Source organism: Carica papaya, chromosome 9 (assembly GCF_054855325.1).
Source record: "Carica papaya isolate Zhongbai chromosome 9, ASM5485532v1, whole genome shotgun sequence".
NCBI lineage: Eukaryota > Viridiplantae > Streptophyta > Magnoliopsida > Brassicales > Caricaceae > Carica > Carica papaya.
The window spans coordinates 14,283,792-14,308,894 of NC_142317.1; the positions used below are offsets into that span (position 1 = coordinate 14,283,792).

Below are 25,103 nucleotides of genomic sequence, written 5' to 3' on the forward strand. Positions count from 1 at the left end.
ATTAACGGTGAAGATTGGAGATTTGTGTGTTTTTTTGTGCCTTTACATTGTTAGCTTCCTAATGGAAATTTAGATATGTTATCTCCTGTCAAATTAGGTGAGTAATAAACTAATATCATAAAAATATACCATTGTTTTGCCCCTGGTTCAAAGATTAAAGCCATCCTTTTTCAGTCCAAATTACTGAAGCAAATCTCTCCACTATTAAGTGTCGATTCTAATCCGAAATCAAGATTTTATTTTTTTTATTCTTCGCCAACACTAATCGATCGCTTCCTTCAAAGGACTTTCTTCCAATTAGTGGAATATTTTATCAAATTTCTTAGATGACACGTTAAAGCTCTTAATTATTACCCTTTCGTGTGCATGAATATGAGATCACATTTTTCTTACTGCTAGTCACTGAAATCTTTGTCATTAACTATATAAGTTTGAGTGTTAACTTTGATAGCAAACATAGGAGAGATGACAAAACAAGACAAGTAAAATAATTAATTAATAATATGACAAGAAAATTTTTAAAGATCTTTTGAGGCTTGATAATGTGATTGTAAATTGATAAAGAAAGGGAACAGATTGTGATGAGGATACGCAGTTTTGGGCCTCGAAATTTATGTTTCTTTAAAATAACTCGTTGATCTCCTTCCTTCTCATCTTCGTCATCACTTGGACCTTCTTTGATTTTACATACACCAAATGTAGACATTCATGGTATGTGTTAGTAATTCAAAGAAAAACACTCTTTCTATCAAGTTTCTTTGCATTAATGATGGCAATATTGTGTTTGCCTAACCATCAGCACAGTACATTAACGTAGTGAACTTACCAGAATTCTCTCCATTGATCGCTCACTATTAGTTATAGGTTCATCACCTTTTTTTGTTTCAACCTTAATTCCGTACCAAAAGTCTATCAGATTTATGGTTGACTTTTATTTTACATACACCAAATATTGAAATCCATTGTGTGTGGTAGCAACTTAAAGAAAAATAATTTTCTATCAGGTTTATCTATAGTTGTAGTGGAAAAATAGTCTTTCACCCCAACGATGGAGCCTTACATCACCTCGATTTACTTACTAGTCATCTTCATGGATCGGTCACTATTATTTACAAGTTTGTCACCCTTTATTGTTTAATTCTTAATTATGTACTAAAAATTTATAAGATTCAAGGTTGACTTCTATTTTAGATTCATTGGAATTCACTTGGTTAGTGATATGTTGTCATTGTAAAGTTGATATGTCTAGGTTCTCGATGACTTAGCGATGTTAATTTTTTAAAGAAGATCTAGAAACGCTATTTTCTATCAAATGCAATAAGAAATTAACTAATATCATAACAATATACCATTTTTATGCTCTTGGTTCAAAATCAAAACAATTCTCTTTCTGCCCAAATCATGGAAGCAAATCTTTGTAATACCAAATGTTGATTTATATCCAAAATCCAAATTTCTTGTCTTTAATTCTTCATTAGCATTGGTCAATTGCTTTCTTTATGTGACTTCTTTCCCTCTGGGGAATATCCCATCAGATTTTTTATAGATAAAACGTTAAATTCATGGTTACTACCCTCATCGTGTGCATGAATATGATATAAAATTTTATCATGTTGTTGGTCACTACAATATCTGTCACTAGCTTTACAAATTCGAACGCTAACCTTGATATCAAGTATAAGAGAAGATGACCACACAAGACAAGTAAAATCATTAGTCAATACCAAAAAGAGAAAAATTATAAAAATTATTTGAGTATGATAGTTTGATAGAAAATTAATAAAAAAAAGGAAATTGATTGAGATGAGAATGTATAAGTTTATGCCTTGAAATTTTTGTTTCTTCAAAACAACTCATTGATTCCTTTCTTTCTTGTCTTTGATATTATTTAGACCTTATTTGATTTTATATATACCGAATGAAGAAACCAATGGTGTGTATTAGTAACTCAAAGAAAAACATTCTTTCTATCAAGTTTCTTTATAGTTATTGTGGCGATATCATCTTTTTCCCCACCAATAGTGCATTATATCACCTTGGTGGACTTACCAGATATTCTCTGTGGATTATTCACTATTAAGACAAGTAAAATTATTAACCAATACTAAAAACACAAAAATTATAGAAATTCTTTGAGGTTTGATAATATGATTGAAAATTGATAAAGAAATGAAATTGATTGAGATTAGGATATGCATTTTTGTGCCTTAAAATTTTTGTTTCTGCTTAACAACTCATCAATTCCCTTCTCTATCATCTTAGCCACTATTTGGACCTTTTTTTATTTTACATACACCAAATGCAAAAACCCATTGTGTGCGATAATAACTCAATTTAAAAAACTCTTTCTATCAAGTTTTTCCATAGTTATAATGTCAATATTGTTTTTCACCACACCAATGACGCATAACATTATCTTAGTGAACTTACTAGAGTCTTTTTCGTGAATCGCTCACTATCATTGCATTTTCGTCACACTTTCTTGTTTCAATCTTAATTTTGTACCAAAATTATATTAGATTCAAGGTTGACTTATGTTTTAGAGTTGCTAGAACTCAATTGGTTAAACATTTGTTATTGTTGCAAACATTATAGTGAAGATTGGAGAGTTCTGTGTTCTCTGTGACTTTGCGTTGTTAGCTTCTTAATCGAAATTTAAATATACTAGTTTCTGTCAAATAATGCAAGGAATTAACCAATTTCATAAAAATATACCTTTTTTTGCCCCTGGTTCAAAGATTAGAGCCATCTTCTCTTTGTCTAAACCACTAAAGAAAACCTTTCAACTTTCAAGTGTCAATTCTAATCCAAAATCAAGATTTTTTGTCTTTGATTCTTCGCAAGCACCGGTCAATTGCAGTCGATTGCTTCCTTCCAAGGGCTTCCTTCCCGCTGGAGGAATATCTTATTGGATTTCTTAGACGATACATTAAATCTTCTAGCTTTTACCCTCGTTGTGTGCGTGAATATGATAATACCTTTTATCCTACTGTTTGTCACTAAAATCTTTATCATTACTGGTGGAATATCTTTGCCTTTGATAGCAAGCATTTGAGAAGATGACGAAATAAGACAAATAAAATAATTAATCAATAATTAAAAAAATTTAGAGATCCTTTAAGACTTGATAATGTGATTGTAAATTGATAAAGAAAGAAAATTTATTAGGAGGATGATATGCAGTTATGTGCCTTTAAATTTCTCTTTCTTTAGAATAGCTCATTGGTTCCCTTCCCTCTGATCTTCTATATCACTTGGACCTTCTTTGATTTTACATACACCAAATGTAGAAACCCAAGATGTGTGGCAGTGACTCAAAGAAAAATATTCTTTTTATCAAGTTTCCCTGCAATTATGATAGAAATATTGTGTTTCGCCCCATCATCGACACGTTACATAACCTCGATGGGCTTCCCAGAATCCTCTCTGTGGATCACTCACCATCAGTTATAGGTTCATTGCCCTTTCTTATTTTAGTCTTAATTCCGTGCCAAAAGTTTATCAGATTCAACGTTGACTTCTATTTTACATACACCAAATGTAGAAACTCATTGTGTGTGGTAGTGACTCCAAAAAAAATACTCTTTCTATCAAAATTATCTGCAGTTATGGTGGCAATATCGTCTTTCACCCCACCAACGACACTTTACATTACCTCAATGGACTTATTAGTCATCTCTGTGGATCGCTCACTATTATTTATAGGTTCATCGCCCTTTCTTGTTTCAATCTTAATTTTATGCCAAACATTATCATATTCAATATTCTTTTTTCTGTTTTAGAGTCATTAAAATTCACTTTTTAGCAATTTATTATTGTTGTTACAGAGTTTATGGTGATGCTTGGAGAGCTGTTTGGGTTCTCGATGACTTAGCGAAGTAATTTCTTAAAGAAGATTTAAAAACACTAGTTTCTGTCAAATCTGACAATAAATTAACTAATATCATAAAACTATACCATTTTTCTACCTTTGGATCGAAATCAAAGTCATCATCTTTTGTCTAAATCGCTGAAGCAACTATTGTAGCAGCCCCGGAAATTTAAAATGGAAATTATATTATAAATATCAAATGCGGAAGCGAAGTCAAAATTTGAATAACATCCCTTACACTAAAACCAAAAACGTGCTCACAAAATATAAAAGATTAAACTACCTAAAGGAGAAACTTGAAAGTAAAAAAAACTACGAATGTGACTAGGGAGTCTTTAGGCGTCCCCTTCGTCGTCCTCCTGCGGAACCGGCTCGGGAACGATGTCCTCTTGATCTGAAATGATTAAATAAGGAATGAGCTACACTAGCCCAGTAAAGACATCACGATATCTCACCGTCACGGAGGTAAAGGTGGGTAGAAAACACAAAAAGACCAATAGAGCATAATTTACAACAAATCCTTTTATTAATAATAAAACCTTTACCATTCACTTACCTCGGTGAAATTCATAAAACAATATACGAAAGCAATAACATCATTATCATCATGAAAACATATATATGAACTATATAACATAATACCTATCAAACTTTTCGTAATTCAACCGTTACACAACATATTTTCCTGATTCACCAGCCCACTAGTATCCATGGGGATCCATAGGGGTCCCGCTACCCGTTAATCCTTAACACTTGAAATCCATTCCAGGGCCGTCCCCATACCCCGTCCGGTATGGGCGCCAAACCATAGACCTCATTACCCCGTCCAGTATGAGGGTGAAACGGGCCGTCCCCATACCCCGTCCGGTATGGGCGCCAAAACATAGACCTCATTACCCCGTCCGGTATGAGGGTGAAACGGGCCGTCCCCATACCCCGTCCGGTATGGGCGCCAAAACACATAAGATCTTCATACCCCGTCCGGTATGGGAGACCACAATCCCGGTAGGGTTTCCTACGGACCCGGTCCGTCCACCATCTCCCAGGATATCTAGTCAGGCTGACCACATTATACCATTACCCATTTACATAATTTTTCATTCTCTTTTTCCTCAGTCAGCATCATTAATCCACATACAAGCAAGCAAACAGTAATTTATGCTAAACAGACAACATACAGCATCAATATCCCGGTCATTTAATCCATAATCAATAAAACAGTAAAATATGCACACGAAACTATAAAATGAAAACATCGAACCTCATGCTGCATTTAAAACTGTAAAACAGGCCAAATAACAGTTAACCGACAAATACACTAGACTTGGGCTCCATTAGCGACCTTAGGAAAATTCACACATTCGTTGATTCATGAAATACCGTTTTATCATTTATTGAACTTTAAAACCGTGATAGGAAATAAGGTGATGGGTCCTTACTCGTTTCGGGGTCCAAACACGGCTTCACAGTGCGCTTGCAGGCTGTCCCTAACTTTCCCTGAATTTTTCTCGGGGAACTGAAACGCACTACTGGTACCTGCACGTGTTCAAAAAAATCCCAAATTAGGCCCAGGGCCCCTTTCGGCCAATATTGCAACTCCGGCACGGTGGCTCCGCCGTGCTCCGGCGACGGCACCGCCGCTGGCGACGGCGATTCACCTCGGGTTGGCTGTTTTCGGCCGTTTCTGGCCGAATTCGGCCACACTCGCATCGGTCCCTGCGAGAAAACAACCCTAGGGCCCTCGGGGGGCCAAAAAATCACGGAAAAACGGAGCTTACCGGCGGCGGCGCTCTCGGGTGCGGCGGCTCTCCGGTGAGGTTCGTGTTTTGGTGATTCGGCTCTGGTCAACCTGTAGAGAAAATAATGGTGATCACGGTGATATAAAAATTGCATCAAACGGAGGCCGGGAAGGGCCTCATCGGAGGCAAAAACCGAGAAGGGGCGCGGCTGCACCACTGGGCTTCGGCCGTGTATTCCGACCGTTTGGCCGGGATTTTGGCTCCGATTTGGCCATAGGAGGAATCAGCGTGGAAAAACGAGTCGGGGTACGAAATTTACCTCGATCGGCGGTCGGAAATTTCCCCGGTGCGGCGGCGGGTGGCGGCGTCCGGCTTCTGGTTTGTCTTCTCCGGCGAGCGACAGGCGGCTAGGGTTTGTGGTCTGGTGTGGGGGTTCTATTTATAACCCTTTGCCTTTTGATCTCAGCCGTCCATTTTGTTTTAATCTGGGCCGTCCGATCGCACGCTTGATCTGGGCCATCCGATCACGCCTACGCTGATCGCCAACATGGCCCGTTCCGGAACGACGTGGTCTTGCCACGTGGCAGGTCCCGGTTGGCCGGGACTGCTGACCGGGCCTGCTGACGTGGCTTTTTTCTTTTTTTTTTTTTTCGGCCCCTTTCCGGGCGCTACAACTATCTCCATTGTTAAGTGACGATTCCTATCCAATATGTAGATTTATTATCTTTAATGCTTTGTCAGCATTAATCGATCACTTCCTTCTAGTAACTTCCTTTCTGCAGTGGAATATCTGCGTAGATTTCTTAGATGAGATACCAAATTCACAGCTACTACCCTCACCTTGTGCATGAATATGATGAAAAAATTTATCCTCCTACTGGTCACTGCAATCTTTGTTATTAGCTTTATAAATATGAGTGTTTATTTTGATAGCATGTATAAGAGGAGATGAGGAAACAAGACAAGTGAAATCATTAATCAATACCAAAAAGAGAAAAATTATAGAAATCCTTTGAGGTTTGATAGTGTGATTGAAAATTGATAAAGAAAGAAAGTCAATTGAGATGAGGATATATAGTTTTGTGCTTTCAAATTTATGTTTCTTTAAAACAACTCATTAATTTCTTACTCTCTAGTATTCGTCATCATTGGGGCTTTAATTGATTTTACATACACCAAATGAAGAAACAAATGGTGTATAGTAGTAACTCAAAGAAAAACACTTTTTTTATCAAGTTTCTCTGTAATTTAGTGGCAATATCATTTTTTATCCCACCGTCAGTGCGTTACATTACCTCAGTGGATTTATCAGTCTTTTTCATGGCTAATTCACTATCAAGACAAGTAAAATAATTAATCAATACTAAAAATATATATATATGTATAGAAATTATTTGAGGTTTGATAATGTGATCGATATTAGTAAAGAAAAGAAATTGACTGAGAGTATGATATGCAATTTTTGTTTCTTCAAAACAACTCATCATTCCCCTTCCTCTCATCTTAGTCGTCATTTGGACTTTGATTTTACATACACTAAATGTAAAAACCCATAGTGTGTGGCCATAAATTAATGAAAACCACTTTTTTTATCGACTTTTCCTGTAGTTATAGTGTGAATATCGTCCTTTAACTCACCAATGATGCGTTACAGTACCCCATTGGACTTACTAGAGTCCTTTCCGTGGATCACTCACTATTATTTGTAGGTTCGTTGTAATTTCTTGTCTTAATCTCAATTTTGTACCAAAATTGTATCAAATTCAAGGTCGAATTATGTTCTAGAGTTGCTAGAATTTAATTGGTTAGTGATTTGTTGTTGTTACAAAGTTTATGGTAAAGATTGGAGATTTGTGTGGTTTTTCTGTGACTTTACAATGTCAGCTTCCTAATGGAAGTTTAGATAAGCTAGTTCCTATTAAATTAGGTGAATAATTAACTAATATCATAAAAATACACCATTGTTTTGCCCTTAGTTCAAGGATTAGAGCCATCCTCTCTTCGTTCAAATCAATGAAGCAAATCTCTCCATTATCAAGGGTCGATTTCAATCCAAAATTAAGGTTTTATTTTTTTTTTAATTCGTCGTTGGCGCTAGTTGTTTGCTTCCTTTAAATGACTTTCTTGCCACTAGTGGAATATCTTATCAGATTTCCCAGACAACACGTCAAAGCTCGTGGTTATTACCTTTTGTCATGTGCGTGAATATGATAGTACCGTTTATCCTACTGCAGGTAATTGAAATCTTTACATTAACTCTATAAATTTGAGTTTTAGCTTTGATATGAAACATAAAAGAGATGACGAAACAAGACAAGTAAAATAATTAGTTAATAATAAAAAATAAAAATTTCAAAGATCCTTTGAGGGTTGATAATTTGATTGTAAATTTATAGAGAAAGGAAATTGATTATGATGAGGATATGCATTTTTGTCCCTTGAAAGTTCAGTTTCTTTGAAATAACTCATTGATTCCCTTCTCATCTTTGTCATCACTTGGATTTTCTTTGATTTTACATACACCAAATGTAGAAACCCATGGTATGTGGTCGTGACTTAAAGAAAAATACTATTTCTATCAAGTTTCTTTGTAGTTATGATGACAATATTATGTTCGCCCAACCATCACATGTTACATCACCTTGATGGACTTACCAAAATTCTCTCTGTGGATTGCATCACCCTTTCTTGTTTTAATCTTAATTTCATACTAAAAATCTATTAGATTCAGGGTTGGCTTTTATTTTAGATACATCAAATACAGAAACCTATTATGTGTGGTAGTGCCTCAAAGAAAAACACTATTTCTATCAAGTTTATTTGAAGTTATGGTCGCAAGTTTATTTTTCACCCCAATGACAATGCTTTATGTTACCTCGATGGACTTACTAGAGTCGTCTCTATGGATCAGTCACTATCATCTACAAGTTCATCACCCTTTCTTATTTTAATCTTAATTATATACCAAAAATAAGATTGAAGGTTGAATTCTGTTTTAGATTTGTTGGAATTCACTTGATTAGTGATTTATTGTTGTTGCAAAGTTGATGGTGACGCTTGGGGAGCTGTTTGGGTTCTCAATGACTTGGCGATGTTAGTTTCTTAAAGGAGATCTATTACGCTAGTTTATGTCAAATCTGACGAGAAATTAACTAATATCATAAAAATATATCATTGTTTTGCCCCTGGTTCGAAATCAAAGCTATAACGGTCCCGAAAATTAAAAGAAAATGTATATATTTATTCTAAGTGCGGAAGCGAAATAAAATAAATTATGATTAACATCCCTTACACAATAACCAAAACAAATTAAACTTATGAAAGAATAAACTAACTTAAAGGAAATACTATGAATGAATGCTATAAGGAAAACTAATAAATTCTTTGGCTTCTACTCGCCGTCTTCCTGCAGAACGGGCTCGGGAACCAAGTCCTCCTTATCTAAAATGGTTAAGTAAGGAATGAGTTATACTAGCCCAGTAAAGACATCACACTATCTCACTGTCACAGAAATAAAGGTTGGTAGAAAACAAAAACGACCAATGGAGCATAATTTATAACAAACTTATTTATTAATAATAAAAACATTTACTGTCCATTTACCTCAATAAAATTCATGAAAACAACTTATAAGAAACAATAACATGATAAATATCATGAATTTATGCACACTCTGTACCATAACACATATCATACTTTTGTATTTCAATCATCGGCAACAAATTTTCTTTTTTATCAGCCTACTAGTATCCATGGGGATCCATAGGAGGTCCCTGCTACACGCGAACTATTCACATTAATAACTTAATTCCAAGGCCGTCTCCATACCCCGTCCGATATGAGTGTCAAAACCATAAACTTCAATACCCCGTTCGGTATGAGGATGAAACGGGCCGTCCCCATACCCCGTCCAGTATGGGTGCCAAAACACATAAAGTCTCTATACCCCGTCCAATATGAGAGACCACGTTCCCGGTAGGGTTCCCTATGGACCCGGTCTGTCCACCATCTCCCAAGATATCTAGTCAGCCTGTCGACATTATCCATTTATCAATTCGCATACCTTTTTTCATTCTTTTCTTAATCTCAATTATTTAATCAAACATAAACACGTAAACCAGTAATGGACACCAAACAAGGCAACACAACATCGGGTTCACAATAATTCAAACCATAATAAATGAAACCATGATTCATGCATACGAAACCATAGAATAAACACATCAGGCACCATACTGCATTTAAAACTGTAAAATAAATCAAACAACAACTGACCGAAAAATACATCAAATTCGGGCTCCATTAGCAACTTTAATTAATTATATGTATTTATTAATTCATAAATACCATTTTATCATTTATTAAGCTTTAATGCCGTAATAGGAAATAGGATGAGAGATCCTTACTTGTTTCGGAGTCTAAAATTAGGTTCTCACTGCGTCTACGGATAATCTCTAAATTCCCTGAATTTTTCTCTAGAAATTAAAACACACTTCTGGTACCTGTACATGTCCCCAAAAATTTCCAAATCAGACCCAAGGCCCTTTCGGCCAATTTTAGAATTCCGGCACGGTGGCTCCATCGTGCTCCGGCGACGGCGCCCCCGCTCGCGGCGACGATCCGCCTCGAGTTGGCCATTTCTGGCCATTTTCAGCCAAATTTGGCCAAACTTGCATTGGTTCCTGTGATAAAACACCCCTAGGGCCCTCGGTGGGCTAAAAAATTACAAAAAACCAAGGCTTACCGGCGGCAGGGCTCTCGAGTGTGGCAGCTCCTCCGGAGCAAGCTGCGGTTTGGTGTTTTGCTCCGGTCAACCTGTAGAGAAAAAGACGGTGATCACGGTGGTATAAAAATTACATCGAACGGGAACCGGAAATGGCCTCATCGGAGGCAAAAACTGAGGAAACCTGCGGCGGCGCTGCTGGGCTTCGGCGGTGTTTTTCAGCCAATTGGCCGATAGTTTGGCTCCGATTTGGCCACAGGGAGGTTCAGCATCGAAAAACAAGCCAATGGGAGAAATTTTACCTTGTTTGGCGGCCAAAAAATCCTCCGGTGCGGCGGCGGGTGGCGGCGGCCAGTTCCTCCAGTGGCTGGGTCGTCTTCTCCGGTGAGGGTTCTGGCAGCTAGGGTTTAGGGTTAGGTGTGGATGCGATTATTTATAACCCTCCCCTTTTAATCTGAGTCGTCCATCATGATTTAATCTGGACCGTCCATTGCGATGCGATCTGGGCCGTTCGTACGTGATCAAATCTGGACCGTCCGCACATGTGAGATCTGGGCCGTCCACACGCGCCTTTGATCTGGGCCGTCCGTGCGTGCGGGAACGGATCTGGGCCGTCCGATCGTGCGCACGCGGATCGCCCATGTGTCTCTGTTCCGCGTGGCTTCCCGCGTCAGCATCCCTGCCATGCGGCGTGTCCTGGTTGGCCGAGGTTGCTGACCGGGCTGTTGACGCGGCTGCTGACGTGGTGTTATTTTTCTAAATCGTGTTTTGACCCCCAATTTTTTATTTTCTTTTCAAAAATACCCCTATAATCCAAATTTTCACCCCTTTTTCCCAAATTCAATTTCAATTAAATCCCAAAAATAATTTTACCCCATTTTATTATTATTATTTTTTATTTCTATTAAATTAAATTAAATTAAATTAAAACTTTCTAAATTAATTATTAAAATAAAAATAAAAATAACAAAATTTCAAATTAAATTAAAATAAAATAAAAATAAAAATAAAAGAAAAATCTTTGGGTGTTACAAAAGCCACTATTTTTCCCGCCAAATCACATAAGCAAATCTCTCCACTGTCAAATGTTGATTCCTATCCAAAATCTAGATTTCTTGTCTTTAATGCTTTGTTGATGTCGATCAATCGTTTTCTTTAAGTGACTTCTTTCACTCTAGTGGAATATCCCATCGGGTTTTTTAGATGACACGTCAAATTCGTGACTACTTCCCTCACTGATTACATGAATATCATAAAAAAATTTACTCTGTTGTTGGTAACTACAATATTTATAGTTAGCTTTATAAATTTGAGTGCAAACTTTGATATCAAGTATAAGACAAGATGACAACACAAGACAAGAAAAATCATTAATTAATACGAGAAAAAGAAAAATTATAAAAATACTTTTAGGTTTTATAATGTAATTGAAAATTGATAAAAAAAAAAAGGAAATTGATTGAGATAATGATATATAGTTTTGTGCTTTCAAATTTTTGATTCTCTTCTTTCTTGTCTTCGATATCACTTGGATCTTATTTGATTTTACATATATTGAATGAAGAAACCAATGATGTGTCGTACTAAGTTAAAGAAAAACACTCTTTATTCAAGTTTTTCTATAGTTATAATGGCAATATCGTCTTTCTCCCCACTAACAACGCGTTACATTATCTCAGTGGACTCACTAAAGTCTTCTCTATGAATCACTAACTATTAAGACAAGTAAAATCATTAACCAATACTAAAAAAACAAAAATTATAAAAATTCTTTGAGGTTTGGTAATGTGATTGGACATTCTTTTTTTTTTTAAAAGGAAATTGATTAAGAGGAGGATATGCATTTTTGTGCTTTGAAATTTATGTTTCTTCAAAACAACTTTGATCTTAGTCATTATTTAGACATTCTTTAATTTTACATACACCAAATGCAAAAACTCATTGTGTGCAATAATACCTCAATTTAAAACACTCTTTCTATCAAGTCTTTCTGTAGTTATAGTGTCAATATCGTTTTTCATCCCCACTAATGACGCGTCACAATACCCCAGTGGACTTACTAGTGTCCTTTCCCTCCTGCTAGTGTAATATCTTATCGGCTTTTTCAAATGACACGTTAAATCTCTTGGCTACTACCCTCTTTGTATGCGTGAATATGATAGTACCTTTTATCCTATTATTGGTCACTAAAATCTTTGTCATTGTTCGTTGAATATCTTTGGTTTTGATAGAAAGCATTTGAGAAGATGACGAAACAAGACAAGTAAAATAATTAGCTAATACTAAAAAAAAAAATTTAGAGATCTTTTAAGACTTGATAATGTGATTATAAATTCATAAAGAAAGAAAATTGATTGGTATGAAGATATACAGTTATATATCTTGAAACTTTTCTTTCTTCAAAATAACTCATTGATTTTCGTCCCTCTCAACTTCGTCATCACTTGGACCTTTTTTTATTTTACATAGACCAGATGTAGAAACCCATGGTATGTGGTGGTGATTAAAAAAAAACTCTTTATATCAAGTTTCTCTGTAGTTATTGTGTTTTTCCTTGCCATTGTCATGCTACATTACCTCAATGGACTTACCAGAATCCTCTCAATGGATCAGTCACTATCATTTGTACGTTCATCACCATTTCTTGTTTCAATTTTAATTTTGCACCGAAAGTCTATCAGATTCACCGATAAATAATTTGTACTCTTTATATCAACTTCTATTTTAGAGTCGCTAGAATTCAATTAATAAACAAATTGTTGTTATTATTGTAGAGTTGATGGTGATGCTTGGAAATTTGTATGGGTTCTCTGTGACTTTATGTTGTTAGCTTCCTAATGGAGATTTGGATACACTAGTTTTTGTTAAATTCGACGAAAAATTAATTAATATCATAGAAATATGTCATTTTGTGTCTAGTTCAAAGATTAGAGCCATCATTCTCTCCGCCCAAATCGCTGAAGGAAATCTCTTTACTACCACATGTCGATCCCTCTCCAAAATCAAGATTAACAGTCTTTGATTTTTCACCAGCTTCAATCAATCACTTCCTTTCGAGGACTTCATTATCGCCGGGAGAATATCCCCTCAAATTTCTTAAACAACACGTAAAAGGTTCTGGCTACTACCATGGCTGTGTGCATGAATATGATTGAACATTTTACCCTAGTGCTAATCATTGCAATCTCTGTCATTTACTCGATAAATTTTAGCACCAACTTTAATAACAAGTATAGGAGATAATGATGTAACAAAACAGGTAAAATCATTAATCAATACCAAATAAAAAATTACAAAAAATTTTAAGGTTTGATAATGTGATTGTAAATTGATAAAAAAAAAAAAAAAAAAATTGATTGAGACGAGGATATGCAATTTTTTACTTTGAAATTTCTATTTTTTTTAAAAAAAATCATGCATGCTACGGGTAATTAATTGTACGATGTACGAGGAATTGACATTGTGAGTGAAATGGAAAAGTGGAAAAAAGGTTATAAAAATTTTATTCCTCAACAAATTTCACTAAGTAAACTTCTTTTTTAAAAAAAATAAAAATAAAAAATATGTTAAAATTGATTCCTATTTGTGGTACTTTTTATTATAAGGCATGAATAAATAGAATAACTAACTCTAAATTTTATTACAATCTTACAATAAAATGAATAATATATGAGTTAGATATTATAATCATTAAAAATGTTAAAATATTAAATTTAATAAAATAAAATATTAAATATCTGATTATTTACATTTCTACAAATATTCTATTTTTTTTTTTTTTACCATTTAAACTGTGATTTATTTTTGTACTCAAAAGAATAGCATTAATTTAATCTTTCATTATAACCAAAAGTTAAAATGTGACCATAACCCATCCATGAATTTTTTAAAAAAATTCATTCTCAATGCCCAAGTAAGAGATAATATCATAGTAACCTCCTTTAAGCCACTTGGTAGCCAAGAAAGACCCCATCCACGTTTGAACTTAAAATATTCTTTAGGAGAAGATGCTATAATTTTCAAACAATATTTTTCTTTTTTTCTTTTTAAAAAAAGAAATAATTTAGACCATGATTCTCCTGCTTTTTATTATGGCCATCAATAAGAGAAACTCTCAACAAAATTTGCACCTTCATCTCTTTAAAATCTTCAATCTCCTAGCCTGTTATCTCCAGTTCTTTTTGGACATCTTATTTGATTCACTGAAAAAGACAATATGAAAAAGGTTCTTTCGCTGCCTTTTGATTTACATAACATTTCATTATTATCTGAGTTTTCATCCAGAATCTTGTATGCAAAGACAAAATATCAAAAAGCAAGGCAACATAATGATTGAGCACATTTGATCAGCTTTAAGTCCATAGTTAACATCTATTAAATACATGGCACCCTTACCCTGTTTCTTGCTCGAATTCTTCACCATCCGACTCCTCTGCATTGTCAGCATCCTCATCATCTGCTTCTTCGTCGTAATCCTCTTTATCGTTATACGCAGAGGTTTTCCCAATCACAATCAGGTTACTATTGGTCTTTCCTATTTCATTACACTGCAAAAAACCACATTATGGCTATCATTTTGTTAGTTCTTTTCTTCCAGAATACAAACATAATGTAATCAGCCTCCGAGTCCTAGCCAGCTTAACTGACTCCCACAGTGAGGGAGGGCCTTGAAATTCTCCCTCACAAGAGGAGAAGCAGTGTCATTCTGCCAACTTGTTTTACAGCATGACTTATTTCAAATCATGTGCTCAGAAAGTTGTACTTGATTATCTACTGCAAGTAACTTAAATAAATAGCACAGCAGAAGTAATATAGTGTATTTTCAAGGCAACATAATAGAGACAATATGATATAGTTAGAAAGCTCTACCTTCGAAGCCATGATTCGATTTTCTGCAGCTATTAATTTAAATAAATGGCAGAACAGAAGCATAGCACAGCTCAACTGATAGAATGAGGTGGCAGGCATAGAAAGTTATGGAATCAATCTTCTCGGAGACCATGTTACTTAATTGACAACCACAAAAGAAAAAGAAAAAAAAAAGACCAAAGAGGTTAGTTTTGCTTAGCCTAAACAAGTTTCATTAAAACCCAGTATAAGCTTCTCTTCATCAACCAATTGTCATAAGCTCTGGATCCCCACATTCAGAGAACTGATTAGTAGCTATCTCAAATTTGACTCTTCCTCGTAATAAAACTTAACTAGCATAGAGTCCCTAACAGGCAGTTTGTTGTCCTTGATGAATAACGGCATCAAATATACAAGAATCAAATTTTGGAGGTTATCGAAAATTCTGCTTCAGAAAATTAGAGATATATAAAGTATCCTCACTGTGCGCTGGTCTCATCTAAAAGGTTTGACTAGAAGTATTATTACCTTTTACGTAAGTAGCCATGGGTAGAAAATTTCTTTTGGACCAGTATATAATATTTTTTTACTTGATGAACTTAAGTAACTTTACTAAGAGTGGATCTATTTACTTATTACTTGTGTCTAAAACAGCAGCCCATATGTTTCTTTCTAGTCTTCCACTACCTTGGTTTGTAGTGTTATTTTGTTTGAAACTTCTTTCTGTCACACCTTAGAGGTCTGAGGCATGCATTCACTTTTCATTTGCAAAAATCTTTTAGTCCTATGAGCAAAACGTGCTGCAAAAGTGAACATTCTGTAGTTTAACAGATCATGACTGCCTAATGTATGCTTGAGCGTAGCAGAAAACAATTCACGGGGGCATAAAATACATTAAACCTCTGAATACACAGTAAATCCCATGAAAAATTGGGTCTTCTAAACTGATGCAACATAACTTACTGAAGAATCTATAATTTCCCAATTAAGTGATCAACACAAATGGCCAAATGAATACAATTACCATACCAGATAACAGTCACAACAGAGCAAACAAAACTCATGGGAAAAAAGGAATTCTATCCTACAAACTTAAGGAAGCCAAGATACCCGGAATGTTATCTCTAACATTTATGCCTGTTCAACATATAAAGGCATTGTATTCTAAATGAAACTCAACCCCTCTGACTTCATAATAAAAAGTTTTTATTCACAAGAATTGTCGTATTACAGTGGCCAAAATAATAGTTTTCAGGTGAGCTTCCCGTAAAAGATTTGCAATAATAAATTTCGGTTCTTGAGGAATTTGATACGGAAATCGTCCCCTCAATTTTTTGTCTAAATAAGATTTAGATAATAAAGCCACAAATTGAACTGATTAAGGAATTTCCTTGAAGCGTTGCTGGGTACTTCTACTTTCCATCCTCTAAGCGTTTGATAAAAAAACCCAGAGAAGAGAAGAGAAGAGACTATCGTGTAAAAATAGATTCGTAGTTTATGCATAAACGACGATTTAATGAATCAATTTACATAGTAAAACGTAAAGACTGGAAATGGAGATCAGATGTTAACTACCTTTTCTTCGAACTCGGACTCTTCCATGGCAAGGAGAAGCTCTTCGCTGTGAGGTTGGGGCCACTGAGATGGGAGCAAAAACGACGTCGGAATCATCGTCGTAGACCATGGATATTGGGTCATGGAAGCCGGAAACTGTAACATGGTCGACCCTCTCTCTGTGTGGTGGAGGAGAGAGACCTGCCTGGATCTCGGAAGTGTACTCGCAAATCGACTGCGGCACTGTGTTGGGATGCTGATGTCAGTCTTGGGCGAATTGACAAGACCTGATTAGCGAGGAGAGGATAGAAGGGAAACTGTTTGGCTTAAATTAATAAAATGGGTGATTAATGTTAATATATAAAAGAAAAAAGAAAATGAATAAAATTTAAATTCCACGTCACCCAAAATTATCCACCATGAAATATCTATATATATATATATTTTTTTTATTAAATGGGTGTTGGGTTTGGATTAGAAGAAGAAGAAGAAGATTTTGTTCTATCCCGCTTGACTATATATAATAATTTAATGTACATAGGGGTTTTAGGTTAGTATTTATAATATAAGTATGAGTTTAATTTAGATTTTACTTAAAATCTGATTGGATAAAAAACAAATGAATTTAAAATGAGTTCACATTTTATGTACTTAAAATCGATCATATTTCATTATAAAGTAAAAGAATATGTTCTTAATTTTTAAGTCCTCCTCGGAATTTCACAGAAGAAGACAAGCAAAAAGAAATAATGCCAAAAGTACAGCCAAAAGTGTCCAAGTTCCAATACACAAAAGCTGAGGTAACGCAAATGAGTTTTACCAGAGAAGGTGACGGTGACCATCCTTGTTTTCCTTACGACCTACCTTTCCCTCCATAGTTTCTTATTCCCTCTGCTCTCCACGTTTCTCTTATGGATTTTCCTTCATTTATTCTCTTTTCCCGAACAAGCACCTCTCGTCATGATTCCTCCTGTTCCTTGCCTCTAAAACCCATTCCAATCCACTTGCATCTGAGCCCGGCTTCTATTCCCTTTCGTTCAAGATAGCAATACTATCTGAATTTAAGTTTCTTTTCCATGAGGCTGTACGTTTTTCTGTTCCAAGCTAAGGACTTGCCTCTTAAGAACTCCTACGTGAAGCTTCAAGTTGGCATGTTCAAATCCAAGACTAAGATTTTAAAGAATACTACTAACCCTGTTTGGAACCAAGAGTTTCTTTTCCGGGTCCATGATGTTGATGAGGAGGTTGTTGTGTCTGTTTTCCACCACGAGGATGATTCTGGGTTCTTCAATCTATCGGGGGAGTTAATGGGTCGGGTTCGGATTCCGGTTTGCTCGGTTGCTGCGGAAGATAATCAGATATTGCCACCAACATGGTTCTCTATAGAAAGACGGCCCAAGAACGGGAAGTGTTTTGGGCAGGACTGCGGTCAGCCTTTTTCTCTCTGTCTATCTATTTATGCATTTAGTTCCTGGTTATTGTCTTCATCATGCTTGATGATATGACTTAATGAGAGTCTTGAATGATTTGGTATCAAATGGAAGTCAAGTTATATGCATATAAAATACATCTGTAGATATGCATGTAAGTGATTTTTGCATCTGTGCTGATATGTTTGCATACATATTTTGCATGTATAAATATGTGTATGCTTATACATCAGGATTAGAGAATCTAGGAGAATTTTCAACATGCCCCTCTTACCATCAATTAGCTACATTCTTAGATTACTTATATATATATTTGCATATCAATAAAAGACATACACGAATTGTTAGAAAACCAGAATGAGAATAATATCAAAGCCGGCTAAGAGGCGTGATTTTGCTTCTTGAAGATAATCAGAGCCTCACATTGTGTTTCACCTAAATCTTTCATATTGAAGTTGCAGAAAAATGTTTCTTAGTACTGTTTATAGTCCTTTATCAGTCCCAAACAATAATATATCATGACATATAAACAGATAATGACTTCAAAATTTCCCTTAAACTTACTGTAAACACAAGCATCAACACCATGCGCGTCATTACCATCAATTAGCAAGATATTTCTGAATTGTAATGCCATTGTTTTGGTGCCTGCTTCAGAACATAAGCGATTTGATGAGATTGCAGAACTTGTGATCATTTGCTGCCAAAATAACCAATAATAAAATATATGTAATCTTTCCATGATGCATGTATAAAAAATAAATGGTACATGTATGTTACCTTTCCATGATTATATTTGACCTTTCAATATGTTAAATGCACTTATATGCTGATTCATGCATCTAGAAAATCCAAAGGATATGATGGACTATTATTATTTGAACTAAATGATTTCTGAATGCTTATATATTTATAAAATCAAATAGACAGTAAGTTATATATGCTTTTATATGGCTTAAATGTAAACAAAAGCATTTCCAGTAAAAAACATGCAAACAGAATGTTACAGCAGTTTCTTCTTCTCACTAGAAAACAGAACTATTTATGTTGCAAGAGCCAGTGTTCATACATACATATATACACATGTATAATACATATATGCACCTAAATGTTGAAAACTGTTAAATGTTTTCATCTACTAAAAGCAGCCCAAGATTCATTACATTTTAGATGTCCAAACAGTTTCTAGATTTGTGAGTTCAGATGCTTACCATGTCTGGAATTCTTAACCTTGGTTGGTGAAAGTTGCTAAAATAGTATGATTTGGTGGAGCGAGTACACAAAAGTTTTTAACTTGATTGAAGAGGTCTTTAAACGTTATAAATCTTCCCTTTGCACATGCAGGGAAAATTCTCCTTAGTATATCTTTACATGGAAAAGGACATGTCACTCTGAACAACCACCTCCATTATTCAAACATTAACATTGAGGGTCCTGAAGAATTGGAAGCATCATGTGCATCGGATGATATGGTTTGTTCGAAAACTGCACAGCGGAAGATACCTGAAGGGAAGCAAATAATAAAGGCTGTTGCAAATCGTCTGGAGAGGTTATTCCATAAGAATGAGGCACCCTTAAGAAATATCGATCCTTCTGAATTGGGCATACTATCTGATTATGAAGATTGTGCAGATGAATTTTCCACTAGTTGTAGTTTTGAGGAAGCTATGGAAATATTATATTCAAGAGACAATGAACAAGGAATGCCAGAAAATCTTCAAGGGGGAATTCTCCTCGATCAGATATATGTAGTCTCCACACGTGATCTTAATAGATTTCTTTTTGCTCCTGGTTCACAGTTCAGGAAAGATCTGGAACAACTGCAAGGGACAACAGATGTGCAAGAGGGGCCTTGGGAATGGAAATCAGGAGATACCTCCTGTTTGACACGAGTTGTTACTTACAAAAAATCTGCAACAAAATTAGTTAAGGCTGTTAAAGCTACTGAGCAGCAAACATATATCACAGCAGATGGGCAGCAGTTTTCTTTATATGCCAGTGTAAGTACACCTGAAGTTCCATATGGAAACACCTTTAAGGTTGAGTTGCTTTACAATATTATGCCTGGACCAGAGCTATCTTCTGGGGAAGAATCATCTCACCTCATTGTGTCATGGGGTATTTGTTTCCACCAGAACACAATGATAAGAGGTATGATTCAAGGAGGCGTTAGGCAGGGGCTGAAGGAAAGCTTTGACCAGTTTTCTGACTTGCTGTCTAAGCATTTTAAGGTTCTAGATTCCAAGGATTCAAGAGACAAGGATCATGTTTTGGCAAACCTGCTGACAGAACACCAGTCAGATTGGGATTTGGCACTTGAATACTTTTGGAATTTTACTGTAGTTTCTGCAGCTTTTATGGTTTTCTATGTCCTAGTGCATATTTTGTTTTGTGAGCCGGGCAAAGTTAATGGCTTGGAATTTTATGGACTTGATTTGCCAGACAGTTTAGGGGAGCTTTTCACTTGCAGTATACTATTCATTCATTTGGAGCATGTTTATAGGATGATCTCACACTTTGTACAAGCTAGGTTGCGAAGAGGTAAACAATTTGCATTACATTATTAATGTTATCCACATTTAGAACACCTATAGAATTGGTGGTATTTAATTCTCTCTGCCCCAAGATTAACATAATACTGTTCATCTATTTCAACAGGAAGTGATCATGGACTCAAAGCTCAAGATGCTGGATGGGTTCTCACTGTAGCTTTAATTGAAGGGAGAAATATACCATCTCTGGAATCAACAGGATTTTCAGACCCATATGTGGTCTTCACTTGCAATGGCAAGACAAAAACGAGCTCCGTCAAGCTTCAGGCTCAAGACCCTCAATGGAATGGTGAGACATTCATTTGCCTGGGATTTTTTTGTCACAATAATAGCTGTTCACAGATTTTTGAAGATGTTATGCAGAAATATTGGAGTTTGATTCTATGGAAGAACTGCCATCAGTGCTGAACATGGAAGTTTTTTACTTTGATGGTCCATTTGATCAGGCTGCCTCACTTGGGCATGCTGAGATCAACTTCTTGAAATATAAATCTGATGAACTGGCAGACTTGTGGGTCTCGCTTGAGGGAAGACTCTCTCAGTCTTTTGCATCAAAGCTGCACTTGAGAATTTTTTTGGACAACAAGAAAGGTGTTGAAATGATTAAGGAATATTTAACAAGGATGGGCAGAGAAATAGGGAAGAAGGTAAAAATTTATCTCCTGATATTTGTTTGGAGGTATCATTTGTGCAATCTTGCTTATCAACCCAGCCCTTTTTATTTTGATTGACAATTTATCTTGTTATTCCTGTGAACCCTTGTGCACTTATTTTGTTCATCTGAACTGACAGGTTTTTTCCTTTTCCTTTCCTTAAAATTGGATTTATCAATAGCTTATTCTGTGCTTCATATTTGACAGTTAAATATACGGTCACCGCAGAGGAATTCTGCATTCCAGAAACTGTTTGGTTTGCCACCTGAAGAATTTCTTATCAGTGATTTTACATGCCAGCTGAAGAGAAAAATGCCTTTGCAGGTGGTACTTGTCCTTTCCATGTTTGTATAGTAACTCTTAAAACTGACCTTTTATGACTAAACCTGTATTTCCTTTCCAGAAATCTCTAAATTAGGTAAGCGTTGGACCTTTTTAAAGTTATTATGGATATGCTACTATATCATATAAACAACTTAACCTTGCATAATATTGTATCAGATATTGATGTCTAATATGGGACTACATTCAAATGTTCAGAAAGTAAGCAACACAAAAGAATTTCCTGGTTCATATGTATTTGTGTTTTTAGTGATTGTAATAGTTATAACATTTAGATACTTGCTTCCCTCTGAGAGACTTACCGCTCAATTGAGATTACTTCTGATGCAGGGAAGAATATTTTTATCTGCAAGAATTCTGGGGTTCTATGCCAATTTTTTTGGGCATAAAACAAAAGTTTTCTTTCTATGGGAGGATATAGAAGACATACAAGTGCTTCCTCCCTCACTGTCTTCTATGGGTAGCCCCTCCCTAGTCATAATTCTAAGAGAAGGTCGGGGAGTTGATGCAAGGCATGGTGCAAAAGCTCAAGATGAAGAAGGAAGGTTTAGATTTCACTTCCACTCATTTGTATCATTTAGTGAAGCCTACAGGTATACTGTTATGAAATAGTTAAAACTCTCCCTTTCATAGCCAGCATGAATAATCATAAAAGTTAATTCACCTTGTTGTGCATATAAGGACAATTACAGGCTTATGGAGAACCAGAACCTCGAGTATGGAGCAGAGAGAAGAAACTGCAGAAGAGAAGCTGGGTCAAGAAGATGACTCTATAAAGCTTGAAGAAGCAGGAATTATTCTAGATGTTGAGGAATCCAAGTCCAAGGTTTATGCTGCTGAACTTCCTATTAAGGTAAGTACTTATGCTATTCTCCATTTCGTTTTTCAGGCATTCAGGGATCATGGAACTACTTACTATGCAGAAGTATGTTTCTAAGATTCAATTTACTCGAACCAAATAGCCACAATAAGCAATGGAATAAGGATTCCTCTGATGTATGAAACTGGGAATGGATAACATCCACAAGAGAAGCTTCATATACAATCAAACTCGAGGAAAGATGATTATATGCCTATTAGAGTTGAGACATCTAATTGCTTGCTAGAGGAGCTTTGTCTGTGATGAAACCTGGTAAAAAGTATGGAGTTAAAAAATGTATAATTATATACCTATTAGAGCTCAAAATGTCTGATATTGGCTTCTGCCATTCTCTTTTGATCTCCTTGTGGGTTTTATCTAGCATGCATGCTATATGGACAAAATTATACAGGAAAACAATGTAGAACATGTAAAAGGTAAGGAATTTACATGGTTCGATCAGGGTAACTTGCTCAGTTAGAAAGATGAAATCTAGATTCACTATGAAAAGTGCTAGAGAGTACAATGTGGTTTGTCTATGGTTAAATCTTAGGCTCAATACACATTAATCTCATAAAATTATGTCGATGTTATAACAATGGAATTCACAGATTCAGGAGTTTCTCTGGTTCTGGTATCCATGTATTGTAAATATACAGATGGACACGTATAGCTGCTGAGAAATAATCAGTTGCGGTTTTGCAGATGGAGTCAGCAATGGAGATTTTTGCTGGAGGAGAGTTGGGAGCATAAAATAATGGAGAAATCTAGTTGTCTAAATTATGAAACTACTAGATGGGAACCTCAAAAGATTGGTGTTTCTGAAAGGCATGTGTCTAACAAGTTCAACCCCTAAGTTTCTATTTTTGGAGATGTCACATGCACACAACAAAAATCTCGTATTGCAAATGATCAAGGATGGCTTATAAATGAAGCCATGATCCTACATAATGTTCCATTTGGTGACCGTTTTCGTGTATGTGTCTGAAAAATCAGCACTTTTGTTTCAGTAATAATCATATTTATGATAATATTTCTTCAAATGTATTTTCATTTTGCTAAGATTTCTATATGCAGGTCCATTTGAGATACCAGATTGAGAGGTCTGCCCTTGCTCATAATGCCTGTAAATGCGATGTTTATCTAGGGATTGTCTGGCTGAAAAGCTCTGAGTTCCAGCAGAGAATCACTCGAAATATAACAGAGAAATTCACGAACCGTTTGAGGGAAATATTTGAGATGATTCAGAGAGAAATTCTCTTCACAACACAACAAGAGGATGGTTGCACTGGACAACTACTACAGTTTCTGCTATCTTATGATCACTTTTTTTCAAGAAAAAAGAAAAAAAAAGTACTTGTAAATAAAAAAATTGTTCAATTAGATGAAAGTTGTAAATAAAAAAAATTGTCGGAATTATAATATATGAATACTAACCCTCATTTACAAGATAATGAATATTACATAATAATATCATAAGATCATAATTTGTTGTTATTCGTAATTGAATTTTTTTGTCACTTACTCAAAGTAATTTAAAATCTTCATAATAGTTTCTACAATGGATAAAAATACAGTAATATTCTCATCATATAATTTTAAAATTTATAAAAAATATAATAATTTATAAAATTATAGTAGATAAAGTTATCAATATAATTAAATTTTAGAAAGTAGATCAATTAATAATTCTATTTCTCAAAAAGAATTATACATCATATTTACAACAATAGAATTTGAAACTTATCAACAACAACATATGCATATATGAGTGTAATTATATATCTATACATTATTCAAAATTAAAAACACCATTAACGCCCTATTTAAATAAATTTTAGTTGTAGGTAATTAATGTATATTAATAATAGTGATTGAATGATAATGACATATGATTAAAATAACAAAATTTTTTATATTTGTATAATTATATATTAATGTATGTTAATGATAATTGTTTTTATTTGGATGATAAGATTGTATGTTTGTATTTTCAGTCAAATTATTAATTTATTCATATTTTACTATATAAATAGTAAATGTTATATAAGAAGTATGTAATGAAAAATAAATAAATTATATAAAAATTTAATTAAATTTGTATGTTAAAATTTTATATTTGATAAAATAAATCATTATTGTTTATATTATTATTTATATAAAAATAGAGTTTTTGTTTAGAAATGTATAATAGAAATTAAATATTTTTTATGAAGGTATAACGGAAAGAAAATTATCAGCCCATCAAATATCATCGATTCGGTAGTTTTTAAAATTTATCTTAAATTTGCTATTTGGAGCTATTTTCCACGTCTTTAGATACAATCCATAAGCGTTTGTCCGTTGTTTGTACATAAACTCTTGAGAGGGTTTCGCGAAGTTTCAGTAATTCTTCCACTTCCAGGATAAATTCTTCCACTTGTGCCTCATAAAAAGAATTAGCGGTTTAATGGATCATTACCCTGATGATAGAATGGTTCTTCTATCTCGTCCGATGAAGGGAGGAGACGAGATAACAAGTAATGAGAAAAA

At 34.9% G+C, this 25,103-nt stretch overlaps 2 protein-coding genes across 6 annotated transcripts; one reads left to right on the forward strand and one right to left on the reverse strand.

Annotated features, from left to right (window-relative positions):
* Positions 1 to 14,550: 14,550 nt before the first annotated feature.
* LOC110807875 (transcription termination factor) lies at positions 14,551 to 18,750 on the reverse strand. The gene is made up of 3 exons (XM_022033173.2): positions 18,730 to 18,750; positions 16,757 to 17,022; positions 14,551 to 14,880 (listed from the first exon to the last, which is right to left on the reverse strand). The coding sequence occupies exons 2-3, from the start codon at positions 16,898 to 16,900 to the stop codon at positions 14,725 to 14,727; spliced, it is 300 nt and encodes a 99-aa protein (XP_021888865.1). The 5' UTR covers positions 16,901 to 17,022; positions 18,730 to 18,750; the 3' UTR covers positions 14,551 to 14,724.
* LOC110807873 (C2 calcium/lipid-binding and GRAM domain containing protein) lies at positions 17,469 to 24,075 on the forward strand. Of its 5 annotated transcripts, none has more exons than XM_022033169.2 (10): positions 17,469 to 18,163; positions 19,510 to 20,706; positions 20,824 to 21,006; positions 21,081 to 21,364; positions 21,578 to 21,694; positions 21,872 to 21,913; positions 22,043 to 22,305; positions 22,405 to 22,565; positions 23,277 to 23,547; positions 23,649 to 24,075. In XM_022033169.2, the coding sequence occupies exons 1-8, from the start codon at positions 17,812 to 17,814 to the stop codon at positions 22,478 to 22,480; spliced, it is 2,514 nt and encodes an 837-aa protein (XP_021888861.2). In that variant the 5' UTR covers positions 17,469 to 17,811; the 3' UTR covers positions 22,481 to 22,565; positions 23,277 to 23,547; positions 23,649 to 24,075. The 5 variants fall into 5 exon arrangements, with proteins under 5 accessions (XP_021888861.2, XP_021888863.2, XP_021888862.2 ...); XM_022033167.2 differs by having other exon boundaries at positions 17,473 to 18,163; positions 22,394 to 22,565; XM_022033168.2 differs by having other exon boundaries at positions 17,473 to 18,163; positions 22,394 to 22,565; positions 23,277 to 23,399.
* Positions 24,076 to 25,103: the final 1,028 nt, after the last annotated feature.

What these genes read in the sequence shown, in the direction of transcription:
- LOC110807875 (XM_022033173.2), bottom strand. Translation starts at nt 16,900, where the DNA reads ATGTTACAGTTTCCGGCTTCCATGACCCAATATCCATGGTCTACGACG. An exon ending in AGTCCGAGTTCGAAGAAAAG is followed by an intron (nt 14,881 to 16,756) that starts GTAGTTAACATC and finishes GGTTTTTTGCAG; the next exon opens with TGTAATGAAATAGGAAAGAC.
- LOC110807873 (XM_022033167.2), top strand. Translation starts at nt 17,812, where the DNA reads ATGAGGCTGTACGTTTTTCTGTTCCAAGCTAAGGACTTGCCTCTTAAG. An exon ending in GTGTTTTGGGCAGGACTGCG is followed by an intron (nt 18,164 to 19,509) that starts GTCAGCCTTTTT and finishes TTGCACATGCAG; the next exon opens with GGAAAATTCTCCTTAGTATA. An exon ending in TCAAGACCCTCAATGGAATG is followed by an intron (nt 21,007 to 21,080) that starts GTGAGACATTCA and finishes GATGTTATGCAG; the next exon opens with AAATATTGGAGTTTGATTCT.